The 13272-nt window shown below is 35.6% G+C and overlaps 1 protein-coding gene across 9 annotated transcripts in view; it reads right to left on the minus strand.

Annotated features, from left to right (window-relative positions):
• Greb1l (GREB1 like retinoic acid receptor coactivator) overlaps window positions 1-13272 on the minus strand; it is a 269832-nt gene that overhangs the window by 99045 nt on the left and 157515 nt on the right. For all 9 annotated transcript variants that reach the window (XR_007348873.1, XM_048806453.1, XM_015482496.2 and 6 more), the window contains one exon: window positions 12356-12478. Coding sequence is in view for 8 of the 9 variants with exons in the window: in XM_048806453.1 (XP_048662410.1) it covers window positions 12356-12478 (123 nt within the window). In the remaining variant the exon portion in view is untranslated. The remainder of the gene's footprint in view (window positions 1-12355; window positions 12479-13272) is intronic.

The following is a 13272-nucleotide window of genomic DNA, read 5'->3' on the forward strand; positions in this document are numbered from 1 at the left end:
ATGATGCTAGCCTGAGGCTTAGCATAGATTGTTTTTACAATATTGAGGTATGTTCCTGTTATCCCTAGTTTTTCTAGAGTTTTGAACATAAAGGGATGCTGTACTTTGTCGAATGCTTTTTCCGCATCTATCGAGATGATCATATGGTTCTTATTTTTAAGTCTATTGATGTGGTGAATAACATTTATTGATTTCCGTATATTGAACCAGCCTTGCATCCCAGGGATGAATCCTACTTGATCATGGTGTACAATTTTTTTGATATGTTTTTGTATCTGATTCGCCAGAATTTTATTGAGGATTTTTGCATCTAGGTTCATCAGAGATATTGGTCTGTAGTTTTCTGTCTTTGAAGTGTCTTTGTCTGGTTTAGGTATCAGGGTGATGTTGGCCTCATAGAATGAATTTGGAAGTTCTCCCTCCTTTTCTATTTCCTGAAGTAGCTTGAAAAGTATTGATATTAGTTCTTCTTTAAAGGTTTTGTAAAATTCTGCTGTATACCCATCCGGTCCTAGGCTTTTCTTAGTTGGTAGTCTTTTTATGGTTTCTTCTATTTCCTCAATTGATATTGGTCTGTTTAGGTTTTCTATATCCTCCTGACTCAATCTGGGCAGATCATATGACTTAAGAAATTTATCTATGCCTTCACTATCTTCTAATTTATTGGAGTATAAGGATTCAAAATAGTTTTTGATTATCTTCTGTATTTCTGAAGTGTCTGTTGTGATATTGCCTTTTTCATCCCGTATGCTAGTAATTTGAGTTCTCTCTCTTCTTCTCTTCGCTAGCATCGCTAAGGGTCTGTCGATTTTGTTTATTTTTTCAAAGAACCAACTTTCAGTTTTGTCAATTTTTTCAATTGTTTCTTTTGTTTCGATTTCATTAATTTCAGCTCTGATTTTAATTATTTCTTGCCTTCTACTTCTTTTGCTGTTGTTTTTATGCCTGGTAATCTTGAACTGGATGTCAAGCGTTGTTAATTTTACCTTAGTGGGGACTGGATATTTTTGAATTCCTATGAATATCTTTGAATTGTTCTGGAATCAAGTTAAATTATTTGTAAGCAAAGTTTATTCTTTTAAAAAAATTTTTTTTAATTGAAGGTGGACACAATGCCTCGCCAGTGCTAGGCAAGCACTCAACCACGGAGTCACAACCCCAGCCCCAGCAATTTAATTATTCAGGGCAAAAACAAAACAAAAAAACTCCATTGACAAAGGACTCTACTCAATATTATTTCATTTCTATTACATTAAAGAGAGGGAGAACTAAACTATTAGAAGGATGCATACATAGCATAATGTTTACCTCTGGGCACACAGGAGATGGGGTGGAGAAGGGGAGAGAGGTGGCTACTGACTGATGGCAGTCTTTTATTTTCCTTTAAGATTTTGCTTTTATGATATTTTTAGACAGTATTGGAGCACAGCCTGATCTAGAGTCAAGTATTCTCTTATGGGGACAAAATCTTCCTAAGTACTCTATCCAATGACCAATGATTACAGTCTTCCTGTCTGACTGGTGGGAACAGTCGCTGTTCTTGGCCCTGACTGCTGAGCAGTTTCCTCTAATCCCTGTGGGTGATACGTTTTATTAGCCTTGATTAGTTTCTTCACCTGTAGGTCCCATTTCCTTCTACTCAAATCAAGGAATCTTCTGTTCCCTCTCCCTGTATCATGGTTTAGAAACTCTCTGAAGACAGTGAGCTGGGGCAATTGTCAGACTCATATTGTTGCCAGTTTTTCAGAGGTTGCTGTCCTTTGTTGCCTGATGTATAGTGTCTGGGAGGCTGTTTTCCATGTATTTCGTATTTTTGTTGCTGTTTCAGGTAGAAGAATGAATTCAGTCCCTTTTCTTCTTTTTGGCAAAAGTAAATATTGAGTTGATCCTTTACTCTTGGTGGCTCCCTCTTGGCTTCCTGCTTCTCTGCCCTCTCATTCTTCTCTTGAAATCTGAGACACATGAACATTTTACAGACCCATTTTTATATCTCCATTTCTTATTATCCAGTAAATATCCCCCTCCTAAAATTGTTCAGGAGTGAGCACAGAGATTTGAAATTCTGGTTTCATTATCCTTTAGCTATATCTTGAACTTATCTCCATTCGACACTGGCCTTTATTTCTGCTCATGCAAAGAATGCTGAAGAGAAATTAGTAAAATGAAGACATTTGCTACTGACTCATACATTTGGCTGAATTCTGAGACTTTTTCAAAGTTTAACCTATTAAAAATACAAAATAAAATTAAGAAAAAGAAACAAACATGCCAAAGTCTCACTTCTCTTACAAACCATTTTTTTTTTCTAAAGTACATGCCTGTGTTTTATCCACAGGATCTTTTGACATGATAAAACATAAGTATGTCTTAATGTCACTTTCTGTACTTAGCAGAAGTGTTTCCTATGTAGTTGCACAGGGTTTACAGTGATTTTTTTAAGCATCTTCATCATGTGTGATTTACTCAATGGATTTACTCATGATTACCATGATTTACTCAATTCTTTCTATTCGAAGGTTTCTTTTCCTTTTGAGTTAATGTAAAGGGAATTGCATTGACTATGTTAACTCTCTTCTCAGGTTGTATTATTGGTTAAGTTCTCTGAAGTGAGATTATCAGACCAAGGAGTATAAATATTTTTAATATTCTTTTTATGTATTGCCAGATTGCTTTCTTAAAAGGTCACAGGGTTGTTCACCTTCCCCAGCCTGGCTGAGAGTATCCTTGTCATTCATTGCTTTAAGTGTTCTGGGTAGTGTAGTAGGTGAAAATGACCTCCCACTGTTATGATTTATAATGTCTTCATTTCTACATAGAGGGCAAGTCTTCCTTATACTACCTTATACAGTTGTATTTCTTTGTTCACAGAAGTCTCCCAAGCACATTTATAGCCCTCAGTTTCCTCTCCTATCTCAGAAGGAAGAAATAATTGGTTTTCTTCTTTTTGCCTCCCATCCATTCATTCACCAAATATTTATTGAGCCTCTTCAATGTGCCAGGTATGACGCTAGGCTCTTGGGATACAATGGAGAAATTATACAAAGATATAATCCCTGCCCCCAGGGAGTTAACATGTAAAGGGAAAGTCTACATGTTCTCAATGTTTAGTTAGGAGTGGGAAAATTTGCCACCCAAAGTGTTACCACATTTAGAAAAAGGAGTTTGTTTTTGGTAAAACATTAATTGAGTGTTCATGAGGAACTAAGTTGGAAAAAACCTGCTAAAGCAACTTTCGACTACCTTGACCTTAAGGTTGTACCTATGAGAGGGAAAGAAGTTTAGCAAAGAGGAGAGAGATGAACACAGCTACATTGTAGGGACAGTTGAATGATGTTTTCTCATAAAAACTGCTATCTAAACAACTGTCACTGGGGACAGAGCAGGTGTACGGGAGGGGGATGGAAACAAAGGGGGACGTTGCATGAGCAAGGCAGGCCTGGCTTGGACACAACACATCATAGAATGTTTTAAACATTAAACTCTTGGACGCTAAGAGGTGACAAGGAAGGAAATGTTGAGTATTTCAAGTTCTGCTTAGGGTTGTTCCTGCCCCTTCTTTCTTGGAGAACAAAAAGTCAGCTGTGAGGCTCAACACTGAAGTATTATTATTATTATTTTTTTTAAAGAGAGAGAGAGAGAGAATTTTTTTTAATATTTATTTTTTAGTTTTCGGCGGACACAACATCTTTGTTTGTATGTGGTGCTGAGGATCGAACCCGGGCCGCACGCATGCCAAGCGAGCGCGCTACTGCTTGAGCCACATCCCCAGCCCCACTGAAGTATTATTTTAACTGTTAACAATCCCACTGTTGAGTTGCTTCCTGACCACCGTGAGGTGAACAGCTTTGCTGCACCACACACTCGACGCCATGATGTCCTGCCTTGCCACAGGCCCAAAAGCAATACAGCCAAATTGTCCGTGAACGAAAAAAAACCTTTTTTCCATATAATTTGCCTATCTCAGGTATTTGTTACATTAATGGAAAGCTAACACAAGCAGTACCCAAGTCAAGCAAAAAGAAACAAACAGGCGGGGGAAAAAAGGGGGGGGGGAGAAAAAAAATTTAAAACACTGCCAGCATTCAGTAATAACCTCCTTTCTCTCCTTCCCCATCCCATCTCCCTCCCTCTGCCCAGAGGCAATCACTGGGCTTAGTTTTCACCTTTTACAAATGCAATAGAAAGGAAACAATATTGGAATGAATCTTTTGTGAATAGCTTTTTTGGCTCACCATCATATTTGTAAGATTCATCTATAGTGCAGGATGTAGGTATTTATTTTCATTGACATATGCTATTTCATTAGACAAATATATTCATTCTTCTTTTCCATTCTATTGATGAATATTTGAGTTGTTTTCAGTTTGAGTCAATTGTGAAGAACACTGCTATAAATAGTCCCGTTCATATCTCTTGGTGATCATGTACAGGATTTCTTTAGCCAGATTATAGATATGCACATTTTCTAGTTTACTATGTGTTACAAAGTACTTGGAAAGTGGTTCTATCCATTAATACTCCTCTCAGAATTGTACATTAGTTCTTATTTCTTGAAATGTTTGCCAACGTTTACTATTCTTCAAATTACTCCCAATTTGATATGTGTATAATGGCTTCTCGTATTATGGCTTCTCGTATTTTTTATGTAATTTCCCTAAATATCAAAGTGGTACGTCATTTTTCACATGGGATATTCAATTTCAGAGCACCATTTATTGAAAGCTTCCATTGCTTGTGAGTCATAGCTGAAATATACAAGTTATGTGAATCTGCTTTTGGACTTTTACTCTGTTCTGCTGTGTCTTCTTATGCCAGTTTTATGAGCCTGACATTTGACAGGGAAAGCTCTCTCATTTGTTATTTTTTAATACATTTATGTATGTATGTATGTATGTATTGCTCAGGATTAAAGCCAGTGCCTCACACGTGCTAAGGAAACACTCTACCACTGAGCCCCAACCCCAACCCATCATTTGTTATTGTTATGACCATTCTAACACACAAGGCTAAAACAGGAAGGACGTTGTTACTTTGAACCTATAGTGGCTCACAGAGAGGTAAATCCCATCTCATGGACAATACTTCTGACTCCAAAACAAGCCTGACTTCATTAGGCACAGAACATAGAGTCCATGGCATTTTTAAGGAATCGTGAAAATATTTTAAAATTAGAAGAGGAAAAAAGTGAACAAAGTGTTTTGTTTTTGTGATATTGAGGATTGAATTCTTGCATGGTAGGAAAGTACTCTATCACTAAGTTATAGCCCCAGCCCTGTAGAAAATGTCTTAATATATAATTTTAACAGATTCACCTTTATGCCAACATAGTTATAAAACATAATTTTAAATATTGTTCTATGCAGAAATGCCCACATGGCAAAAGTGCCTAGAATCCCTCTCCTCCTTCTCCAAAAAAAAAAAAAAAATCCACTATGTAATGGCCCTTCCTGATAGTTTTCTTTAAAAAACTTTTTTTAAAAGTTGTAGATGAACAAAATACCTTTATTTTATTTATTCATTTTTTATCTGGTGCTGAGGATTGAATGGGTTCAATGCCTCACATGTGCTAGGGAAGCACTCTACCACTAAGCAGAACTCCAGCCCCTCTTTAAAAAGTTAGTCTATTAGGTATAGGGGCAAAGCTTGGGAAACTTATCCCTATCCTTTCCTACAAGACATGGGACAAAAACATGTGCCCTGTAGTGGTAGATAAGCATATAATCTTTATTTGGAAAAATAGTACACAACAATAAATTAATAATCTCCCAAAACTAAGTACAAATTTAAATATAAATGGAATTCAAGTAATATTTATTTCTGAACGTTTGCCAGGTACCAAGGGATACAGAGATAATAAAAATGGACATAAAGCTTCTAGCATATGAATGAATACAGATGATTAACCAATAATTATAATGAGAATCAATGCCACACAAGTACGATAGCAAAGCTTGTCAGCGCTCACAAAATTGAGAAGCAGGTGATGTTAATTTCAGCTTTTACAAATGAGGAAACAAAGGAAACAGAACAATTAAGTGGCTTAATCTAAACCTCAGCTATAATATATGTCAGGTGTAGCATTTTAATAGCAGGACTCTACACTCCAAAATCTGGTCTGAGACAGTGCTCATCCCATAGAAGACACTCAATAAATTAGATGGTATTGAACTGAGAGAGAAATAGGATTACATGTTTTCTCGGGGCATTATTTGAGTCTATCTCTTATGTACTTATTGAGATGTATTTTCCATGTCATAAAATTTACCCATTTCAATATAATTAAATGGTGTGTAGTAACTTTGCCAAGTGGTGCAACCATAACCATCCATCAATTTTAGAACATTTTCAGCCCCTAGTAAGAACCCTCATGCCCATTTTCAGTTACTTCTTGCTGTAGGCAAGCACTTATCTACTTCCTGTCTCTAAATTTACATTTTCTCTACAACTTATGTAAATAACATCATATAATATGTGAACTCACTGGTTTCTTTCACTTAGCATAAGCTATTGAAGATTCATCCATGATGCGGCATTTGTCAATATTTTGTTCTTTGTTATTGCTAAATGGTATTCCATTGTATGAACACACATTTTATCTACCTACTTCTGAGTTGACTGCCATTTAGGTTGCTTCCAGTTTTTTACTATATAAGTAATGCTGAAACAATTATTTGCATGCAAGTTTTTGTGAGAAAATAGGTTTTAATTTCTCTTGGGTAGATACCTGGGAGTGGAATTGCTGAATTTTACATTGAATTTTTTGGGAAACTGCCAAGTTGTATACCAAGCAGTATATAAAGGTTTCATGTTTTTCCCATCCACTGACATTTGTTTCTGTCTTTTTTTATTCTAGTAATTCTAGTGGATGTGAAGTGGGACCTCATTATGGTTCTGATTTATATAAGCTTAAAAACTATGATAATAAACATCTTTCCATGTGCTAGTCATTTGTACATATTCTTTGAAGAAATGTCTATTCTAAATCTTTTGCATGTGTTTTGATTGGATTCTTTGACATCTTATAGAATTATGAGAGGGTTTTGTTGTAAATTTTTGTTACTAATGCTTTATTAGATTTGTGGGTTTATTTATTCTAATTTGTTATACATGACAGCAGAATGCATTTCAATTTTTAGTACACATATGGGGCATAATTTTTCATGTCTCTGGTTGTTCATGGAGTCATACCATTCGTGTCTTCATACATGTATTTAGGGTACTGATGTCCACCTCATTCCACCATCTTTCCTACCTCCATTCCCCCTCCCTTCTCCTCCCTCCCCTTTGCCCTATCGAAAGTTTCTCCATTCCTCCCATGCTCCCCCCCATCCTCATTATGGATGAGCATCCACATATCAGAGAAAATATTGTTTTGGGGGGATTGGCTTATTTCATTTAGCATAATATTCTCCAACTCTATCCATTTACCTGCAAATGCCATGATTTTATTCTCTTTTCATGCTGAGTAATATTCCATTGTGTGTATATATATACCACAGTTTCTTTATCCATTCATCTACTAAAGGCATCTAAGTTGATTCCACAGTTTAGTTGTTGTGAATTGTGCTGCTATAAATATTGATGTGGCTGTGTCACTGTAGTATGCTGTTTTTAAGTCCTTTGGGTATAAACCAAGGAGTGGAAGAGCTAGGTCAAATGGTGGTTCCATTCCAAGTGTTCCAAGGAATCTCCATACCGCTTTCCATATTGGTTGCGCCAATTTGCAATCTCACCACCAATGTATGAGTGTGTCTTTTTTTTTTTTTTTTGGCAACTCCACCGGGACTCATGAGTGTGTCTTTTTACCCACATCCTCGCCAACACTTATTGTTGTTTGTATGCATAATAGCTGCCATTCTGACTGGAGGGAGATGAAATCTTAGTTTTGATTTTTATTTCTCTAACTGCTAGAAATGTTGAACATTTTTTCATATATTTGTTGATTGTATATCATCATCTGAGAAGTGTCTGTTCAGATCCTTGTCCCATTTACTGCTTGGTTTATTTGTTTTTGTTTTTTGGTGTTAAATTTTTTGAGTTCTTTATATATCTTAGAGATTAGTGCTCTATCTGATGTGTGTATAGTAAAAATCTGCTCCCAAACTGCAGGCTCTCTATTCACCTCACTGATTGTTTCTTTTGCTGAGAAAAAGGTTTTTAGTTTGAATCCATCCCATTTATTGATTCCTGGTTTTATTTCTTGCGCTGTAAGAGTCTTATTACGGAAGTCAGGGTCTAATCCGACATGATGAAAATTTGGGCCTACTTTTTCTTCTGTTAGGCACAGGGTCTCTGGTTTAATTCCTAGGTCCTTGCATGGTGTGAGACAGGGGCTTAATTCCATTTTGCTGCATATGGATTTCCAGTTTTCCCAGCACCATTTGTTGAGGAGGCATCTTTTCTCCAATATATGTTTTTGGTACCTTTGTGTAGTATGATAAAACTGTATTTATGCGGGTTTGTCTCTGTGTCCTCTATTCTGCACCACTGGTCTACAAGTCTATTTTGGTGACAATACCATGCTATTTTTGTTACTGTTGCTCTGTAGTATAGTTTAAGGTCTGGTATAGTGATGCTACCTGCTTCACTCTTCTTGCTAAGGATTGCTTTGCCTCTTCTGGGTCTCTTATTTTTACAGATGAATTTCATAATTGTTTTTTCTATTTCTATGAGGAAAGTCATTGGGATTTTTATTGGGATTGCATTAAATCTGTATATTGCTTTTGGTAGTATGATCATTTTGACAATATTACTTCTGCCTCTCCAAGAACAAGGGAGATCTTTCCATCTTCTAAGGTCTTCTTTAATTTCTTTCTTTAGCATTCTGTAGTTTTCATTGTAGAAACCAAGTTGATTTCCAAGTTTTTTTTTTTTTTTTGAGGCTGTTGTAAATGGGGTAGTTTTCCTAGTCTTTCAGAGGATTTGTCACTGGCATACAGAAATGCCTTTGATTTATGGGTGTTGATTTTATATCCTGCTACTTTGCTGAATTCATTTATTAGTTCTAGAAGTTTTCTGGTGGAATTTTTTGGATCCTCTAAGTATTGAATCATGTCATCAGCAAAGAGTGATAGTTTGAGTTCTTCTTTTCCTATCTATATCCCTTTAATTTCTTTCATCTGTCTAATTGCTCTGGCTAGAGTTTCAAGAACTATGTAAAATAGAAGTGGTGAAAGAGGGCATTCCTATCTTGTTCCATAGATTGTGTTTTGCTGGGTTTTTTTGTTGTTGTTTGTATTTTCATTTTCTTAGTGTGTTTTGTGAAAAGTTTTGAATTTTGATGAGATTCATTTCATCATTTTTTCCATAAATAAATCCTTACAGTCAATTGGGTTTTTTAAAAAAGATTTTTTTTTAGTTGTAGATGGTCACAATACCTTTACTTTATTTATTTATTTTTATGTGGTGCTGAGGATCAAACCCAGTGCCTCGCTCATGCTAGGCAAGTGCTCTACTGCTTTTAGCCACAATCCCAAACCTAATTGGTTACTTTAAAGTAAAATTCACTGAGAAGAAAATAGTCTGTACAATAAATGGTCTAGGACAATAGATAACCACATACAAAAGGACAAACTTAAGACTCTCACTTCACTCCATAAAACAAAAATTAGTTCTAAATGGCTCATAGACATAAACTGTAAGAATGACAATAATAAAGTCTTTAAAAGAAAATATGGAAAATTTCAAGATCTTCAGTTAAAAAAATTTCTTTTTCATCTATTCTTGAATTCTTGTCCTGTTTAAACGTGTGTGTGTGTGTGTGTGTGTGTGTGTGTGATATGTATATATAATGTAGGTAAAGACATATCCACCTTTGGTAAATATGGTAGAATATTTCACTGGAATTGGTAATGAAAATTTAAATATTAATAACATAAAAATGTGGAAAAAATATGCAAGGAATAAGTGGCAAGCCATCCAGAATAAATATCCGTAGTGTGGCTCAAGTGAAACTCAAATCAAAGCTGTGTAAGTCTTAAATTAACTCCTTTAAATATTACACAGTGTATACATTTCAGGGTAGGAGACACTGATTACAGGCAGTCACCAATTGCAGATTAAGATTAAGGAGAAACTATCTCTGATAGAAAAGTGAATCTTAAATCAGTTAGGAAGATGCCTTACACCCTAATGTTTGCAATGTTATCATAAATTTGACATGAAATTCTTATATCCTATTACATTCAATACATGTCAGAAGAAATTACTACAGCATCTATAAACATAAATTCATCAAAAAAAGCAATTCTTCCAGTAAACTCTATGGGTTGCACCTAAAATTGTTAATAATTAATTTCATGGTCAAGTTACTTCTTACATCCCCACAAGGGACACTGGGCTAACACTTGGCGACTTGTGTTCACTGTGTGTCAGTCAGTGGCCTCTCCCTCTCTTGCCTAAGTCCTTAAGATTTCTTTGTTAAAGCCTGAATCTTTGCAAAAGCCTGATTTCATCTTTCAAAACAAAATTCATTTTTGAAAAATATTTCCTAATATAATTAAAATTATATTACTGCTTACTGATGTTTTGACTTCTTTTCATTGTTTTTATGTACAACTTGTTATTTATACATCCTCTTAGGAAAGGTAACATGTTCTGTTTTTCTTTGATCCCTCTATGAGTGGTTTTTAGATCACTGGAGTCATTAGTTAAGTACTGGAACCTTGTCATATAGCACCTGATAAGATTCTTAAATTATAATGAGTATTTGGTATGTTTTTGCTGGAATGAAGTAAATACAAATTTTTAACATTATAGTTTTAAAATTACATTTGATTAGCTTTAAGGTCTATTGGCAGATAACACACCATGGAATCCACCAAATTACTAAAATAATATTGAAGAAGAGACATGTAGGCATGTCATTAATATAATGAAGGCTAGTCTTTCAATGCCAAGAACCAAATACCAACTAAAAACTATCCTGGACAGTTTAAAGGTTGGACTTTTTAATTCAGGATGAGGTAGACTTAGTTCACCATATGCTGCATTGTCCACCACAGTAAGAAGTACCCCAAGTAAAGTTAGTCTTATTATCTTTATGTTGTTATTAACATATGCTAATAATCACTTCCATCCTGAAAAAAACAGAAACAATTTTCCAGCTCATCAGAAGCACACCTAAATTTGAAAGAGGCAAGCTAACTAGTGAATGAAGAGAGCCTTCTTTTTTACTTGTTATGGTTGAGTGGACACTAGCTAAGTACATATCCTATGAAGTTTGCATATAAGATGGGTAAAATGGTACTTCACAAAAAGCAAGTGAAATGAAAACATAATTCACAAACTCTTTTAAATACTTTACTTCTTGCCTAAGAAATAACTGTGCCGACTCTGGGTAATTTTCTCAAATACTATCTGCAGTGATCTTTTCAATTACAGTCCCGACAGCCTTCAGCCACTTGGAGCCATGAAGTCCCAAATGGAATCTTTGTTTGACCTGAGGGCCTGGGCCAGTGTCTACACTAGAAGAATTTTTAGATGCCTTGAACTAGTAGCTAATCTGTTCAGCATCAGATCAGCCATTCTGTTGATCCAGCCCTGATATTGTAACCTAGTTTGAGGTACTAAGATTTTATCTGGTTATTTGTAACCTTGCCCCTATCTCTACTACTAGAAACTAGGTCCTGGATTCATCCATTATGATCTGCAATCTTACCTTAGGACTTTACTTTGTATCCCAGTTGATACATGAATTCCTATAATGTTCTGTGGGCTTACATAGAATCCTACTGTGGAATTTCAGTCTTCATGAATATGTCCCCAGTACATACTACCTGAAAGCTGTGATGTCTCAATTTCCACTTATTACCTAGTATCAGACTCGCCTCATCACATCATATATATGCTTCAGCTAAATTTTCTCCCAACTGTCAGTTCTTTTTCCTTTCTTTGTCTAACACTGGTGGGCGGCTGGGACTTGATTTTGAGTTATCCACAGACTGACCATCTCATTGCTGAGTTCTAATTCCTCTTTCTATCTTTCTTTCCTTCTTCTTCTTTTTTTTTTTTTTTTTTTTTTGTAGTCCTGGAAATTATACCCAGAGCTTCATACATGCTAAGCAAGCACTCTGCCACCAAGCTATATCCCCAGATATTTTTATTTTATTTTGAGACAGGGTCTTACTAAGTTGCCCAGGCTAGCCTTGAACTTCTGATCCTCCTGCCTCAGCCCCCAGAGTATCTGGAAGTACAGCTCTGCACCATCATGCCCAGTCTGAGTTCTAATCCTAATAAAACTCAAGTAATACCTTTATTTAAAAATATTTCTGTTCATACCAGCCAGCCGTAAGTTCAAAGATGCTTCATTAAATATATATCTGCTGCTTGAAGTACAACAGAAAACACCCCATACCTGTCTGAGTGAATCCTGTTTTGTATCCATTGGTTGTTCCATTTTCTGGAGTCACAGTTGATGACACTGAAGAGTTTGGTTTAATAGAGTGGCAAGTAGCAGAGGATTGTCGGCTTCTACATTCTGGAATGGAATAAAAATCACATTATGTCAAGAGACCAATATTCTGTTTAAACAGGTGATGGGGACATGATTCATAAAATCTCTGAAACAAATTGCTGCTTCTTAAGTGGTAGCCACTTTATTAGAGATCCCATTCCCCTAATCCTGAGTTCAACAAAAGTGAGCACAATTCTTCCTAGGGCCAAATGTCAAGCTTGAAAAGCAAAGAACAATCAGACCTCAGTTCCCTGCAGAGTAGTTCCTAGGGAAAAATACGCATAATCAACAGAGTGATGCTAGCTTTTTGGGTAAGACAGAGGCTAAATTATCGATAATTTAAAAAGACAACAACAACAACAACAAACTTTACAAACACCAGTTAGTCTCCTGAACAGGATTTATTTAAGTTTATAACGGTAACCTAGAGTTTGTCTAGGCTCCCTTCAGCCTTCTATATTCAGTCTTAACTTATGTCCAAACATAGAAGCAAAGAGAAATTATATAGTAGAAGAGAAAAAAATTAGAAATGCTCAAATTCCTGTTATTTCCAAGTCTTATTAAAGAAAATATGTAGATGATACTCAAAGTGATTACAGATGATGCAATACCAAGGTTTGTGTTTTCTGATATTATTGGGACTCTGGTATGATATTTTAATAGTACTTTGTACTGATTCAGGGAGATGGTAAATACCATGACAGCCTATTGAACTGTAAGTTCTAACCACACTATACTCTATTAGTCTTAGAAAGTAGCATGCGAAATAGGAGTATAAATGATTGTGTATGACAAAGTTAATTATAAAGGGTCCTTTA

Source organism: Marmota marmota, unplaced genomic scaffold (assembly GCF_001458135.2).
Source record: "Marmota marmota marmota unplaced genomic scaffold, marMar, whole genome shotgun sequence".
NCBI classification, from domain to species: domain Eukaryota; kingdom Metazoa; phylum Chordata; class Mammalia; order Rodentia; family Sciuridae; genus Marmota; species Marmota marmota.